Below are 18,126 nucleotides of genomic sequence, written 5' to 3'. Positions count from 1 at the left end.
TGAGATATTTCCATAATATACTCTTCAATGTTCCCTTTACCTTTATACCTCATTGAAACAAGACACGAAAGAATAATGCATGCCTCAGCCTTTTCATTTTTAGCAAAATGCTTTTTGATTTCTTCAAGGAACCCTTTAACATTAACCTCTTAACAAATAGTGCCCCTGAAGGTTCTAGGAATTGCACGTTTCATGATCATGAGACTCATGCAAATGGATCAATTCCACCGCTCAGAGTTTTTTTTGTCCTTAGTGAAACTCTTATTCGTAAGAGCAGGTGGTTGATCATCTCGTAATGCAAGATCCAAGTTCATACATCTGAGAACAATCATAATGTTCTTTTTCCAATTTTTGAAATTAGAACCACTCAAAATATGGATGAAAATAATGTTTGCAGATATCGAAGAAGCAGAAGTATGAGCTGAATCAAGAACAAAACAAGCTCACAATTAACATACATATCCACATGCATTAATATAAAATAACATATTTAAAATATGGTGAAACCCATCATAAGATATCCAGCATAACATTGACATTTAGTCTTTGAATAAAAATGTCAACTTGTAAGTGGTACTTTCAATACAATAATCAAACATGGACAATTAATCATATCAAACTGTGAGCCTTTCTTTGGACCAACTCATTATTTACATAAAAATTTATATAATTATTTCATATTTATTACTAAAAAATATACATTTGGGCTCGACCAAATATTTAACTTTCTTTGGTCTGATCACTATTCACGTGAACTTGAAACATATAAACATCACAATATTTCAAAACGAGCTAATCTACATAATAGAGGTTACTTTGGCAACATATTGTTTCAATCAATTCAATTTATAATATCAGATCCTTTAAACTGAAAAGAATATCATGGTTAAATACGTCAATACATGCATATGAATAAAAAGAAAACATAATCATAATCCGTATAGGATTGAAAAGTAACCAAAGACAACCCTCTAAAATGAACCCAAAATGTATACTTAACAACCCTTAATATCATAGAAAATTTTTATGTCCCCATTTTTTTATGAGTTTTAAAGCATATGCGAGAGTTCAGCCAATGGGGATCAGACTAGACCCAAATAATCATCACCGTGTGTGGGCTAGGCCCTCGAGTCAAGTCATACCTGACCTAGCATGGGTCAAGTTCCACCCGAACTGGTCTGGTCCCTTAACTTAAATGGGGACCAAACCAGGTCGCTCCACTGGTGAACTCAGTATGACCCTTGGAGGCCGAGCATGACCCCAATTGTTGCCTTCTTGGGTTGTGCCTGAATTGAGTGTCAGTTTCCGCCGACCCCGAACCACCCGACGATGGTGACTAGGGCAAACTGAATGCCCCATCACCATCGCTAGAAGTAACCGGTCCCGAACCACCTAGGCAGCAACTGGGGCGAACCGGATGCCCCTGCCATCGGGTGGCTATCAGATCCGGTCACCCACCGGTGGCTGGGGCGAACCGAATGCCCCAGCCACCATCGTCGGACATCATCCGACGTTCGGTGTGGGTGAACAGTCAGGGGGGCAGTCGGCACCCCCGTCCCCGTTGCTTGAAAGATGGAAGGGTTGAATGACCATTCTTGTAACCGAAAATGAAGCTGAGGTTGGCTAAGCAATCTGAATGCCCAGACCACCATTGTCGGTCGACTTTCATTGAGGGTGATTAGGCGGTGGCTCAGCTGACACCCGCCCTGGTCTCCTGAAAGATGGAAGGGTCGAGCCACCCTTCCTGTAATCGAAACCGAATAGGTGGGAGGGGGGGGGGGATCTGGATGCCTAGACCACCACCATCATGCACCGGTCGACGTCCAGCGAGGGTGATCCAGCTGTGGCCTAGCCAACGCCCGCCCCAGTCCCCTGAAATGTGGAAGGGCCGATTGGCTCTTCCACTGACCAAAACTGAAACGAGAAGGAGCCGATCGGCCCCTCCACTATCCTAATCTAGAGTGGGAGGGCCAAACCCACCCTCCCTCTCTTCAGGTGCAGTCGAACGATGAATGCTCTGATGAAAAACCAAAAAAGTGGGGGGTGGGGGTGGGGGTGGGGGGGGGGGGGAGAGGGGGTCCAACCCTCATCGAACCAACAAAAGTGTCAAGAGGATCGTTCGATCCTCCCACTGTCTTAAAACTGTGCAGGCACCCAACGGTGCTTGCGCCAAGGGCCAGGCGATGTCTGACAAGCTGCTGAATGCTAGTCCCATCAGTTCTCCAACGACGTCGTCAATCGCGGCAAACAAAGTTTTTTTTATTAGTTTCTAATGCCGACATTTAAAAAAAGGAAAAGATCGAATTTGATGGGATTCCAGTGACCCAACAAAGAACATATAATGGCAAAATCATGTTTCAACGATTTAACGAGATCATGTCGCTCTGATACCAATTGTTGGATTTTAAATCCATCGAAAAACTAAAAGGACCATCAAACATGTTCACGCTAAACCGTTGAAAAACAAAATACAAACTGAATCTTAATGAAAAAGCATACCTGAATCCATTAGCGCTCCGGTAGATCATTAGCGGGTCTGATCTTTCATAACCTGTATACGTGGCCATTTTCCTTTATCTAAACCTAATGAGAGATGAATTGATCTCTCCTGTTATTGATGGAGAGTCTGAAGAGAGGGCCACTATATAAGGTTTGAAGACTATAACCTAATTGTAACCACCTAGGGGTTTCTTTCCAATTCAGTCCATCATAGAATAAAAAAATGATAGATAAAAGCAAGAGGTTTCTTCAAATGAGAATACCATACCATATGAGATACCACAAGGCCCAACAAAATTAGATCACCTAAGGAGGGCCTAAACCTAAGACAACCTATAATGTGCGATTTGTTATAAGCTCATACAATTTTTCTTAACAATTTCATTTTTTAATGTTAAAAAATATAATTTTATTAAAATAATATTATAGATATTACATTTTTTAAAAATTAAAATATTATTCATGGGTGTCAGTTAGTGTCTAGCGTGTCGACTCAGGTAACCAAGGATACACTACCAAAATGACGTACTCTAATCACGTAGTTCTCAAGACTCACTCTCAAAATGACATGTCCCTGTGATATCATGTCAAATCACGATGAACACATCATGGATGCAATAAACTAATGGTTGCTACATGGTTAAGTTTGGCATTAAGAACCAACAAGGCTCCACTTGTCTGGCTGAAGCAATTAGTGCATGTCACCATGTGTTGGGACGTTGCGAGTTTGAATCTTAGATGTATGGTTGCATGACAGGTAGGAGTGTGCCTAACCTCAACTTTCTCTATAAAAAAAAAGAGTTTGGGATTGAGAAGGTTATAAGTTTTGATTTGTTTGACACAACAATGAATGGCCTCCAACAAAGACCCAAACTACTTACTGCTATTAAAAAAAGGAGACTTATTTTAAGGATAGGATGGGCATTAAATTTAGAAACAACAATGACATGTAAACGTGAGACAACAAATGAAATCCGTACAACTCACAACCACAACTTTCACGCTTTGTAAATTGTAATGAATAACCCAACCCAACCGAGTTCATTGCCAAGTTTGCGGTTTCTTCTATGATTGAATTAAGGACCATAGAAATCACCAAGCGATTCACCTTGGCGCAAACTAGTCACATCCCGATTTTGGATATTCTTGATAAGATAAAATCTCATGTTTTTAGAAAATGTTCATAAAACCTCAACATATTTGCAATCAAGATATTGGAGGTTGCGTGTATGTGTCTGCACTTGTGCGTGTATATATATATATATATATATATATATATATATACACTCATATTTTTATTGATTTCACCATAAGGATGTGATCTAGATGTTTGGTTTTGTAGAAACAACTTCAATCATTCAATGCATAAGAGGATCTTTTGGGACTTTAAATTCAACATGTTAGAATTTTTGTAAATATTAAAACAAAAAAAATTCACATATTTTCATTAAAAATACATGATCTAACAATCAATTATTGGCAAACGGACCATGCCGAATGCATATGCAGGGTTGGATTTGCAAAAAAATGCCAGGAATGCCTAGTTCACACTATGATTTAAATATATTCAGATAACATATTCTAGTGACCCTATATATAGGGATGGCAGTGGATTGGGGCCCCGCCTCGCCCCGTTTGGACCAAGGATGAAGGGCATGAAACAGGGATGGAGGCGGGGATGAAGGTTAAAATATATCCCCGTGCGGGGATGGACTTACGCGTTCCCCCACCCCGCCCTGTCCCCAATCCTTTAAAGAATGACTATAGACCGAGGGGAAATGGGCCCCCACCCCGCCCGTTTGGACTTGGGATGGAGGACATGAAATGGGGATGAAGGCGGGGGTGGAGGTTAAAATCCATCCCCATGCTGGGATGAAGGCGGGGATGAAGGTTTAGATTTTGAAATGGGGCGGGGGTGGAGACCCTGGTCCACTGCCATCCCTACCTATATATGTGTGTAAGAGCGAGAGAAGTCTTTGGTATAAAAGTTCACATGGTATCAATGTCATAGGTGCAACTTGTTTCAACTCAATCTATCATATTAGATGTAATTTTCATATATTGTTTAGTTAGGATTAACCAAGGTTGCTAGACTAAGAAGTAGAAGAGCAAAACAACAAGAGAAACGTAAGCCAGAAGTCGGGAATAAAAAAAAGCATCATAAGAATTGAATGCAATTCAAAATGAAATGCAGATAAAAACTAAAATAAAAGTGATTATTGTTAAATTTCATTGTTTTTAGTGTTAGAAATAATGACTATCAATGTAAAGAAAGCATGTGAAAGTGAGCGAGAAGAGAAGCGTGAAAGAAAACACATAAAAAACATGAAAAGTGAAGTGAGAATACATATAAAAAAAGATAGATGAAATATGTGGAAAACATAGGAGAATAGTTGGAGAATCAACATTTTCGTCAAGTTTAGGAAACAAGAAGTATCACACTTCCTAAGCAAGTTTATGGGAAGCCAGCTTCCCATTTATCTAGGAAGCTTCCTGTAACTATCAAATCAGCCCTCGATCACCAGATTCTTATGTATGAAGAAGTTTGTTTGACAAATAGAAAAATCAATGCCATTTATTTTTGCAGTTAGAAAACATATTTCTTTGATAAAAAAAAACATGCTAAAGACTTGTTTTTTTTAAATAAAACATATGGATCACATCTACGATATCATAACTACGGAAGTTGTACCTATAAGTTTTGACTCCTAATATATATATATATATATATATATATATATATATATATATATATATATATATATATATATATATATATATATAGAGAGAGAGAGAGAGAGAGAGAGAGAGAGAGAGTCTGTTATGGTTATGAGTAGAGATGGTGATACACATTCTTGTTTTAATGGATCTAGCTACCAAATGTAGGTTCTAACGGTACAATGTATTTATCATGATGATTTATTATATAGTAGGTTTATCTTATCATCTCCAAGATTCAATTTTCAGCTAGGTCCTGTGCCAAGCTGATGGCCTAAGTTCCAATCCCTCAGTTACATGGGGCTTAAGAGATATCTGGTAGGGTCCGTCTTACCCCAGCTTGCGTATAAAAAAAAAAGATTATTTTTTCATTAATGAAAAATTAATGGCTCACGACTCACGAAAACGAGGATTGCCTAACAAAATAAAACAAAGATTCAATTTTCATTATAATGAAAAATCAATGACTCACGACTCATGAAAACGAGGATGTTCCTGCTTTGTAAAATAGCTCAAAACTTTGTATCGGTGTCAACTTTCCTTTTATACAGCCATAGATTGCAAAATCGAATCGATTGAGCCTTCAGATCATAGTCAAACGACACCATCATAATAACACAGTTATTAGAAATGTAACTTAAAAATAAAGTCCCAATTACATGGCTGCCAGCGCGAAAAAAATAACGGATGCTTTTGGTATTTTAAAATTATTAAGGATATACAAAGCAAAGTTTTCTAAATATTTCCAGGTGGCAAAAGGAGACTTCCAGTATTTATTTGAGTCCAGATTACTGTGAGTGCCATCCTCCAATTACGGCAAGAACCAATAAAAAGCAAAAAAAAAAAGTTTTTTTGCCCTTTTTATAAAGGAAAAAGAGAGAGGAAATAACAGCGAGATTTTCGGCGTATAAATCGAGTGGGCAACCCGCAATTTGCCTTCCCTCACAAGTCGATCGAGCGCTAGGTTTATCCCTTTGTTTTCCCTAAAAATTCCACCCTCTATCTCTCAGAGGATTTCTAGGGCATCCGATCACCACAAATCGAATGAGAAAAATGGGAGAATAGTGGCGCATTCTTGCGAACGAAGATTTCATCGCTCTCGAATTCCCAATGCTCGCCCTTTGCCCTGTAAGAACTTCTTTCCTCTTTCTTCTTCTTTTTTTTGCTCAATCCTTGATCTGTGTTTAGTTTATTTGGGATTGGGATTGGACGCAGCGACGGCTTCTTCGCTGCGAAAATCGTGATTGCTTGCTTGATTTTGTTGGTCTGAGCCCGTGCATGAATCGTTAATCTTCGAATCCCCCCCCCCCCCCCCCGGTTTCCTGTTGTTTCTGCAGTTTGTTGGTGCCTGTGTTTATCTGAAACGGATTCGTAACTTTGATTTCTGATCCAAGTGGGTTTTTGTTGAGTAGATCTATTTCTGTTTTGTTGTTTTCATCCTTTCTATCTCTCCCCCTCTCTCATAATGTCTGCATGTTTGTCTCACTTGGGTATACATCAACTTTTTCGCTACCCTTTATATTTGTTATTTTTAGATCAATTATTTCTTGTTTGGTTTCCAGTCATTGTGTCGATCTTATCATTCTTTTAGATGATTTGCACCGAAGAATATGATATCTGAATGGGTATTTTCTGTATACGATTCAGATGGGAAATCGTGTATTTCAATTAAAAAGAAAACGATGGCAAGTAGTGCAGTCACAGGATTAGTGGACGAATAGGGTTGATGGAAGGTTAATTGAGGGATGTCAAGTAATGTAATATGGGCTTACTGGCCAAAATACCGATGATGGTCGTGAAATTTATTCCTAAAAGGAATGTTGATAATGCAATAATAGGATTAATGGCTCTAACACCGTTGATGGGTGTCAAAGTATAGCACAGATAGACGTTGAAATTGCTTGCTGTTTGAATCTTGGAACCCTGATGTTTCTGGCTGGAACACTCTATCAGCCCTTCTCCATTTGCTATGATCCGTTTTAGCTCATGTAGTTTATCAGGGTTTGTTTGGATTACCTGGATAGACTCAGAAAATCATATGTTCGGTTGACTTCACTTCTGGAATTTGCTTTCCCCAAAACAATTCTAAGCTTCAAACTTTCATCCAAGTAATCAAGAATCAAAATCTTAGTCTTTCTAATATGAATATTGGAATCAGACACCCAAGTTTGGCATCAATGGCTTATGAAATCCAACTCCCATGGAATTCGAGGTCATTGTGTCCAAGCAATACTTTACGTTTTGTGTGCATGCTAGACTGAGTAAGATGTGGTTGAGTGCGTGTACTGTGTTTACTTCTGCCATGTAGTTATGAAGTTTACTGATAAGCTTGCCTGAACTTGTGAATTGCAATTGTTTCTTCACTTCATGACATTTTGGTGTGTCTGATGATATTATGGGACATTGATTTAAATTTCTGATGCGTTTCTGTTTTCTACCAGATATCTTTTGTTTAAGTGACAAAATTTTTGTTCACTTTTAGAAGCACACGGATCATGTTTACAGAGTTGGCTTGGTGATGCTAGTAATGTTATTATGGTTGCTTTTGATTTGGTAAATAGCTAAATGTTATTGACCTTGCATTTTATTGTTTTATTTCAGGATTGATCAAGAAGGATTCCTTTTGTGTTGGGCCAGTACATTTGTTGCAGCATATTTTATGTGTAGCAGCGATGGGTGGCTTCATGCTTGATCTCCCCTTTTGGATTTGACCATATCATGGCAATTGTTTAATATGAAAAATTGTTGCAATGGAACATACTGTCACATAATTTTGTATATAATGCAACATTTCTTGTGGTAGTTATATTCATATCAGCTCTTCACTTTGGTCAGCAAATGTGATAGTTTGAATTTGAGCTGGGAGAAAATTACGAAATCCTTTCTAATAAAAATTTAACAACATTTTCTGGGATCTTTTAGCTTTTTATAAATTGTTTATGGGAAAGTGTTTAGCTCGACAATGTTTAATGGTGGATTCTTAATTACTTGACTGTTGGGAAATCCTCTGTTTCCAATCAATGGAGGGCTTAGCACAACTTGAAGCACTATGCGAAAGGCTGTATAATTCACAGGATTCAGCTGAAAGGGCTCATGCCGAGAGCACATTAAAGTGCCTGTCAGTTAATACTGACTACATCTCACAATGCCAATACATTCTAGACAATGCAGTTTCTTCTTATGCGCTTGTTTTGGCAAGTTCAAGCTTGTTGAAGCAAGTGACAGAGCACAGTCTTTCTTTGCAGCTGCGACTTGACCTCAGTAATGTTTTATTCACGTATATCTTTTAGTTGTGTTTAAAGCTATTATACCTTTTAGGTGATTTATAATACATGCTGCTTGTTGTCTGCGATTACTTGTAGATTGCCATCCAAATTTTGTCTTTATTGCTTGTTAGTACAATGTGGATGTCTTGATTACAGCAGATGCCATGTTGGTTCCTAACGTTGATAAGTAGTGTGTTGATTCTCAAAGTTGAACTATCCTGTTCTAGACAAGTTTTTTCCTTTTGTTGATCATGTAACATTGTCTTGGGGTTCATCTTTAACGTGAACCCGTCATGACTTTTAGCCTGTCATGTTAACCTCAATGGCAATATTTGTATATTTTTTTAGTGTATATAATATGTTAGGAATTTTGTCTGTTCTATTTTTTTCATAATTGTGCTGTTTTGATTTACTTCAAGGAAACCACATGACCAGCTACCTGGCTACACAGAGGACCTGAGTTGCAGCCTTTTTTGTTTCAGCATCTCTGATTGAGCATGAACTTATTATGACTTTTAGCTTGTCATATTAGCCTCAATGACAATCGTTTATTTATTTCTTTGGGTATATATAATAGTATGCTAGGTTTTGTCAATTCCATTTCCTTTCATAATTGTTCTGTCTTAATTTACTTCAAGGAAACTACTTGATCAGCTACCTGGCCACCAGAGGACCTGAGTTGCAACCTTTTGTTACTGCCTCTCTGATTCAACTGTTTTGTCGCGTTACAAAACTTGGATGGCATGATGATGATAGATTTAGGGAGGTGGTTAAAGAATCAATGAACTTCTTGAGTCAGGTGACGTGAATTCATTTTCTCCATATTCATGAGATGTACTTATAAGATAATGTAGGCCCTGTTCTTTCCTTCAAAATGAATGCTTGTCTTTGCTTAGCCTGTCGTTTTAACTTGGAAAGAATTTTATCCGTCTATATCTTTTATTAGATAGTATATTTTGTGTCTGAAGAGATCATTTAATGTTCAAGAAGACATGGCCTCACTTGCATTCTTTAATGAAACTGGTCTTAGTTCATGAGTTAATTACATGTAAGGAGCTTTCCAGATGGAGCTTGCTCCATTACACATTCATTGTCGTATTGTATCTTATTCATTGTTCTTTGGTAGTTGATATATGTTTTGCTGCTGTAGCTTTTGATGATGTTTCAACTGATTTTTGGGTTTCGATGGTACAGATGGAAGACAAGGAGGTTATCACATTAGTCAACAAGTATTAAGTGAAAATTATCCGCATAGTATTGAATGTGTGATGTATGTTTAGGTGAAGTCAAGTATAGTGCGGCTTATGGTTCTAGTAGCTAATATAGAAAAGAACTTTGTTAGTTCACCATAGAAATGACTAGAAATATCACCAGCAATTTAAGTTGCAGTTAGATCCTATAGTTAATTATGATACTTAATATGCAAGGTTGGCACCAGAGCCTATAGCATTAGTAGCATGTCGCCCGGGAAGATTCATCTCTGTCCACTGTCTCAAGCATCAATACCTAAAAGATAGTTTTTTCATTGCTGCATATATGTCATTGATTGGGTGTTCTTCAAAAAAGAAAAAAAACATGACACTCTTTGAGTGTTTCTGTGTTTACACTTTGTACTCTCATGTGCTCTGGCTTCAACGCTTTGGTTGGTTTGACAGGAAGGGGTGGATCAAAGGGAAAAGGGGAAAAACTTGCTAGATCCAGGTCATGGAAGTTCTTCCTCATGAAAGCTGTTTTGAAAATCTGGAAAATCTTGGGTGCAATTTTCTCTCAGTCTAGGTGTGATAACCATGGAAAAATTAGCTTTAGGTTGTATTTCAATGAAAAAGCCTAGCTGGTTGGCTGGCAACTAGTTTTTGTGCTACCTAGTAAATGGTACACGTTTCAGGGCTTTGGCAGTTATGATCCTTGCATGTTTCAGACTTGCACATGCATTGTATAGACAGGGAACTAGTGACTTGTTAATACTTAATAGATAAATTCAAAAAATGTTACCCATCTTTTCAACTTTTCAAGAAGTTCACTAGTATTTGGAAAACTGTCATAAAAATGCACTCTGGCTTGTCTTGGTTAGTTGAAATATACCTTATTATTTCTCCTGTCAAGTTTACCCTTTGGTTGGCTACTACAATATCATATTACCCTGCAGTTAAGAGATCCCTTGTAAGATGTACCCTAGATAGTGATAAAATTGTGTCCAGAACTAGTCACAGATATCGGCGATATTTTCAAAATATCACGATCAATGCCACATGGGTATGAGTATGACACGGTAAGTTCAAAAAATGTGGGTACAGGGACATGGCTATACATATATGTGTGTATTTTAAATGTAAGAGAAAGAAGGGGTAAAATGATTTAAAAAAAAGAGGGTGTTTTTCTTTTATTGTAAAAGTGAAGGGGTACTTTGTAACCCCATTCCCACTGCCTCTCTCTCTCTCTCTATATATATACACACACACACACACACACACATGAAGGAAGAGTAGGACCCCATACCCTCTCTCTCTCTTTGTATAAGAAGAAGAAGAAGAAGAAGAAGAAGAAGAAGAAGAAGAAGAAGAAGAAGAAGAAGAAGAAGAAGAAGAAGAAGAAGAAAGGAGGAGGTAGGTACCTCCCCACCCTTTTGGTTTAGGGATGGCCGTGGATTGGGGGAAATGGCCCCCCACCCGCCTTGCCCGGTTTGGACCCGGGATAGAGGCGGGGATGAAGGTTAAAATCAAAACCCGTGCGGGGATGGAGGCGAGGATGGACTTACGCTTTCCCCCGCCCCGGTCCACTGCCATCCCTACTCTAGTTTACCCCCTCTCTCTCGTTTCCCTCCCTACCCAAGTCAACACCCAAAAAAAAGAACAAGAGCAGGGGTAAACCAAAGGGGGGGGGGGGAGGGGGATGAGAGAGAAAGAGAGGGAGTAAAGTCGTAAACAAGAGGGGTGGGTTAGGGAAAAGAGAAAGAGAGAAAGTAAAAAACACCGCAATCTTTTGTTGGGTCGGGTTCGGGTTGGACCCGACCCAACACTAGCTTGGACCCAACCCAACGCTAGCTTGGACCCAACCCATGGCATACCTGCACGCCGTGCGGTACTCGTACCAGTGTCTTGTTGTGTCGGCATGGCTACGGCTACCCATGTGACATAGATTGCGATATCATAGCTGTAAATTCAACAAATGGTAATATAGGTAAATCAAGGTTGTAAGTAGCATATCGTTCGTATCGATCGGGCCAATAGTAATACTGTATTGTATCGTATCATATCGTAAACGTATCATAATTTTTAATGAATTTTTTAGAAAATCTAAAAAAATAAAAAACATTATAAAAAATCATAAAAAATAGTAAAAATGCTAAAAAAATCATATCACATCAAATAGTGATGAATTACACAAAATACAACCATAAAATCACATATGAAACATTTATGTCAATTTGAGCTTCATAAAACATCATCAAACATCAACTATCTCACAAGAACAATGCAAAATATTAAATATCTTACAATTAAGAACATGCCATAAGACTCATACTTTCATACTACATAAACAAAAATATTATGAGAGTAGTTGCACTCGATTTTCAATCGGTTTCTATTCATTACTTGAGTACCCCATTGCTATGCTGGATCATCTTATGCCATCTTTGTTGGAGGAGTGTGGGGCCTGATTTCTACCTTGAATAAGGCAATGTTTTTTTGGAGTGTAGCCTTGTAATTTTACTCATAATAATTTTTTTTCCTTAACCCATTTTTTTGATTGAAAAAATGATGAAAATGCATTTTTTTTATCTTAACTCACTTATTTGGGTGAAAAAATAGTGAAAATGCATTTCTAATGGCCTCTAGACAAATGGAGAAGTTGCCCCTCAAAAGGTATTTAAAACCCAAAATGAAAAAAAAATCTGTGCTTTTTAAAGTACGCCAAAGGTATATCGTACAATACGCCCTGTATCATACGATATAACACGATACAAGAGTGTATTGTACGATACGGGTACAATACACATTCGTATCGCGATACGAGTGTGTATCGTATCGTAAACCCCAAAAGTAACGATATGTATCGTACGACACGATACGATACGGACAACCTTCGGTAAAATATCACCAATTTGATAATATTGCGATATTATCAATTAGTTTTACAATTATTTATTTATTTTTTACATTTTAAATATGTTTTTCTTCTTTCTTTTACATTTTTTACTTATTTCTTTTATTATTTATGTATTTTTTGCCTAAACATGATATTTTCTTACTTATTTTTGTTATTTTTTAAGCACCAAGATTTTTTCAAGATTTATCACCAAACCTATAATATCGTGAGAAATAGCCTCGCTGAGATATAGCTGATATTGATATTTGTGACTATGGTTTAGAAAAGGGCAATGCCTACTTCAGTCACTATACTCCAGGGTGCTATGGAGGGGCATGCTGCTGTCAGTTCTTTCTTTCTGAATTTCTGCAAGAGTCAGGGCTTGAACCCGTGTCTCCATGCTGATAGCCTGGCACTTATTTGTAGTTTGTACTTTTTATTGTTACAACACATTGACATCCTTTCTGCTTTTGTCCCTTTATTTTCTATTTTCTTTTTCCAAAATTGTCCACATCATCCTGTGAAAAAGCAAATATCATCCTAATCTGGTAAGAAATTTGCGAAATGATATCTGTCCATGATAATTGATGATTGAATGTGCAACTCATTTTCATTTAGGATTCAGGTGACCCTGAACCTGAACTAAATATGTAATATCCTTATCTCACATTTTGTGGAAGAAAAGGTTGATCCTCATCTTTTAACTATCTTCATCAAATGCTCATCAACGGTTCTCTTTGAATTCAACTTTTGTTTTTCAATGATTTATTTGTTTCTCCAGTTCTCCATTTTTTATGTTTGTTGTCAAGATTTTATATGTAGTTTTCTCTATGTAAACTATGCCTTTTTTGGCAACTTGTTGTGCTCCTTTGTTTGTTCTTTCTTTTGTTATACTTGAATAAATATACATGCAGAAGAAGCTGGCAAATCCCACATGCACACAGACCCCACTCACCCACCCACCCACTGAAGCAAATGATTTATAATGCTTGTCTTCATGCAAATATAACTGAAACGAAATGCATATGCATGTACAAGCTTCATGTAACATGCAAGCCATTTTGTTCATGTGCAAGCACATGTGCACATAGAAGTGATTTTCTATGTGTTCCCACAGTGTATCTCCCTGGCTTCATTTGGCGGTCTATTGCGTATGCCTTTTTCTCCTTGTTTTCATTGTTCGAGTCAAGTTGCAGTTCTTGCCACTCAATATATATGGTTACGTTTGCTGCTCTTTTCAGGCAACATCAGGTCACTATTCTATTGGGTTGAAAATTCTGAATCAACTTGTTGCAGAAATGAATCAGGCAAGTACTGGCTATCTAACTTGATATCATGTTTGTGAGTTTCAACATATCTTCATTTGTTTTTGCACAGACTTTTGAACTATTGCGTGGAAACAGAATGGTGTTGGTGAATTGGTTTCTTTGTTAATGAAAAAAAGTTACAACTTACTTCTAAAGATACTTAGTTTATAAACCACTTGATGCTGTCATTGTTGATATGAATTCTTTCATTATTTCTCATTGATATTGGCTGACAAATTGTATGGGTGTGTTAAATTATAGGGACAATCTGTTTTATGTTGGTGCTGAGCCTTGCTTTGGCCTACTCTTTATGATGAGATATGATTATGTAGTTATTAACTTTGACTTTATAAATATGATCTTGGATTCTTAAAATAAATGTGATAACTTTGTAAACATCATATCATCAGCGCCATGTCTTATTCTTTCTTTGAGATGCATTAACTAACTGAACCACCTTGTATTGGCATTGCCAATAGTTACAGTTTTCGTGGTGCTTCAATCCATTACATTCTGTAAATAAGAGAAAATTTAACGTGTTCTCCATCTGGACATTATTGTTAATAAGCTGTTCATGAGCGTTCAATATAAAAATGGGTCTTTGAGTAACCCAATGTTCAAAATTGAAATTTGTATTCTTTGATTGATTTAGTCAGATCTGCTTGAACTATCCAAGATATTGTCATGGCTCATGTCCGGTAGCTTAAAATTGGCTACAAATTTTATTGTTTGATTTCTAGCTATTTCATTTGTTTGTTGGATTGCACTGTTAAGAAAGCGGGTTTTGCAGGAAGAGAAAAGGAAATAAAGCTCACCTGAAGCAAAAAAAAACATCAATTTTCTGAGAAAAGCTGATTGTAATAGTCCTATAGATATCTCCTGCAGCTATGGATGTCCACTTGGGAGAAAATTGGTGGTATAAATTGCTTTGGAGTTCCATCTTGGTTCTCCTAGCAGTTGCATGCAGTAATGAAATCTGCCTGGATGTTGGAGATGCCAGCAAGGATTGCTTGCATCATATTTTCTTGATGTTGCTTTTTTGTGCCATACTGCCATAGTAGGTTAATGTTGCTGCCAGGAAAAAAAAGATTTCTAAAAATGTTGATTTACTGACCTTGACTGTCATCATGTAACTTTAGTTGGATCATGGAAACTCAGGTGATCTTCTAGGTGGATTTGCCTTGTCTTGGCATTGGATTTGATTGGTTGTTACTATAAGGTGTATGAGGGTGTTACACAGGTTCACCTCAGGGTAATTAGTGTGCTTTACTTAGAGAAGAGCTGTTTATGTGCTTTACTTACTAAATGCATATATTCGCTTCCTACTTGTGGGAGGTTTACCATCTTTTCATTCTTTGAAACTCCTTTAATATGCCTAGAATCTCAGGGTAAAATCAGTTATGTCTTACGAAGGATCAGCTAGTTGTTTTACCTTGTATGCTAATTTATGCATTGTGCCACCTTTTTGAGCTTTTATGGTTTCAAACAGTGGATTGAAGTGATCAACATGCTGTTTCCTTGTATCTTCAGGTGAACCCTGGGTTCCCTTTGGCACATCATCGTCGGGTAGCATGCTCTTTTCGAGATCAGGCTTTATTCCAAATTTTCCAGATATCTTTAACATCTTTATGCCAGCTCAAAAATGATGGTAAACTCATGGATTTGAACCAAATTGCTGCTTGGAATTTGCTTTCTTGGTGCTTGAACATCCTTTTTATTTCAAGATGTTCTCACAAGTAACTTATTGGTGTCTTTTTCTTCTAATTTGCTCATGCTCTTTTCAGCTGACAGCAGATTGAAAGGCTTGGCACTTAGTCTCTCCCTCAAATGTTTGTCATTTGACTTTGTGGGAACATCCTTGGATGAAAACTCAGATGAGCTTGGCACTGTTCAGGTATGTCTTATCTAAATGTGTCTTTTCTAGGTTGGAACCTGGTGGTCTTTCGTTATAAACATTTAAATTTTGGTGAGCTCTCAGATTCCTTCGGCTTGGAGACAAGTCCTTGAGGATCCTCAGACCTTGCAGATCTTCTTTGATTACTATGCGATCACTAAGCCCCCTCTGTCAAAGGAGGTTTGTGGAGCTAATTTTGACATTCTATAATGTTCTGAAAGTTTTCCTGCTTTCTTTTCGATGATTGAGTTTATGTCTGGGTCCATTAAAGTAACCAATTTAGCATCTGCAGTTTGCTTTCCTTTCTATCTGATGATCATAGCATCAGAAATTAAATTTATGAAATTACAGTTTTTCTCCTGTATAGTTAAAAGAGGTCGGGGTAGGCCTAGGAAGACTTGGATGGAGATGATAGGAAAGGATATGAATGCTTTGAACCTCACCGAGGACATGGCATTGGATAGAAATGATTGGAGGAAAAGGATTCATGTGGAAGACCCAAAATGAATTTCTTTTTTGGTTCATATCGCTGACCCCAATTGTTTTGGGATGAAGGCGTAGTTGTTGTTGTTGTACAGTTTTTCTCCTGTATACAATATGCACAGATGTTGTTTGGGTTCTGCTTTTATACATGCACGTATGTATTCATACAAACAAAGTTTGTTTGATGATGCAATTTGGTTTCCTTTCTATCTGATGATCAAAGCAAAATTTATGAAATTACAGTTTTTCTCCTGTACACTATATGCACAAATGCAGTTTGGGTTCTGCTTTTGCATGTATGTATTCGTACAAAGAATGCTTGTGGCAACTAGAAAACCATATAATAAGGTTTATCTGCGACAAACAAGAATCTAAGTCGATTCACAAGCTATTTGATCACTTTTTCTGTTATTATGTGATTTATATGAATCTTTCCTCTTCAATTTCAAATCCTGCGGACATGTGATGTGGTTATATAGTATATCTGTCTTGCATGCGAGAGCATAGTGAGACCAACACATTTGTCATGGAAAGGAATGAATATTTGTTCAGTCTTTTTTTCTTTTTCTTTTGGTTAAAACTGAAAAGATTCTCCCCTGGTGGACTCATCTCCCTCTGCTTTAAGGGCCTTGAGTAACAGATGCTCCCAAGGAAGTTGAATCATCCAACTCTAAATTTCCATGAGTAGATGCATTTCTGCATGTTAATGGCAGCTCATGTCATTAAAAATTTCATGTACTGGCTGGATTGGTTTATTAATGCACTAAATGTTTTTATGTAAAATTTGATTGCATTATTTCTTGTGTTTGATGTTGGTGGGTCTTTTTTAATTTCTGACATGCTGAGGTTTGCAAAAAGTCCAACTTGTTCTTCTTGGGTGCATTCTGATAGGATGCAGTCAAGTATGGTAAAATTTGCCACTCTCTCTAGAAGGATTTTATGGACAAACTGAAGACAGTTGCATCTGGAATTGTTTCACCAGGGGTTGGTTTGCACCATACATATAAAAAGTGCAGGATGTATTTGATGAGTCAATTACTGTGGTCCACTAATAAACCATTCTAATTTATAATACTTGATATATGTTTGGAATTTTGTTAGAAATTGATGTTAGAGGTTTATTCCATACCTAATCCTTTTGAGTAGATTCTCTGTCCAGACAACACATGAATAGAACTAGCAATAAAGATTAAAATGATTAGCAAACCTCTTGGCAATATACATGTCACATCGTTGTCATGAAGCCCCATCCCAACTGCCTGGGTCGCCTCCTTGACAATATACATATATTTATGGTTAATTCTTTTGTTTTTTCCTCACATCATTTTCCTTATATATTCACTTGAGAAATTATGTGGTGCTGTTTGATCTAATTTTTGTAAATCCTTTCCAACACTGGGTCTATATGATTTTTGGGCTGAACATAGTCTACTTACATGTTCTGATTTTGTGCCTAGATGGGCTCATCAAACGTTATGTTAGACTCTTCGCCATTAGAAATCACAAGGTTTCTCTTATTATTGATTAGCGATTACTAAGAAATATCACAATAACATTTTAGCATTTTCCTTTTCGATTAATTAGCAGGCACTAAGACAAAGGAGTGGATTTTGTGCAGTATACTTATAAGGTACTACTGTCTGTGTGTGTGTTTTGTTTAAGGGTTTGATCTTTTAGAGGTTTCAGACATATACTTGGTTATTTAACTTAGCCTAGGATTGGTTGAGGAACCTTTCCAACATCTGTTAGCCATCTAAAAAGAGTTTTACAACCAATAGGATGGCTGGTCACGAACTTCCATTAGCCCACAGGTATCTCTCTTTCATTTTCATTATGTTGGCGTCCTCTCTCTCTCTCTCTCTCTCTCTCTCTC

At 37.3% G+C, this 18,126-nt stretch overlaps 1 protein-coding gene across 6 annotated transcripts in view; it reads left to right on the top strand.

Annotated features, from left to right (window-relative positions):
• Window positions 1–6,147: 6,147 nt before the first annotated feature.
• The window catches only part of LOC149814097 (uncharacterized), a 49,058-nt gene continuing 37,079 nt past the window's right edge, over window positions 6,148–18,126 (top strand). For 4 of the 6 annotated variants that reach the window (XM_089989585.1, XM_089989583.1, XM_089989584.1 and 1 more), the window contains exons 1-7: window positions 6,148–6,345; window positions 7,819–8,478; window positions 9,122–9,282; window positions 13,811–13,876; window positions 15,407–15,524; window positions 15,661–15,770; window positions 15,855–15,950. In XM_089989585.1, coding sequence (XP_089845711.1) covers window positions 8,238–8,478; window positions 9,122–9,282; window positions 13,811–13,876; window positions 15,407–15,524; window positions 15,661–15,770; window positions 15,855–15,950 — 792 coding nt within the window. In that variant the 5' untranslated portion in view covers window positions 6,148–6,345; window positions 7,819–8,237. The remainder of the gene's footprint in view (window positions 6,346–7,818; window positions 8,479–9,121; window positions 9,283–13,810; window positions 13,877–15,406; window positions 15,525–15,660; window positions 15,771–15,854; window positions 15,951–18,126) is intronic. The other 2 variants (XR_016427984.1, XM_089989587.1) reach the window with 1 other exon arrangement.

Source organism: Nuphar pumila, chromosome 15 (genome assembly GCF_984573655.1).
Source record: "Nuphar pumila chromosome 15, dmNupPumi1.hap1.1, whole genome shotgun sequence".
NCBI lineage: Eukaryota > Viridiplantae > Streptophyta > Magnoliopsida > Nymphaeales > Nymphaeaceae > Nuphar > Nuphar pumila.
Note: the sequence above shows the minus strand (reverse complement) of the source record. Positions and strands in the feature narration are given on the sequence as shown.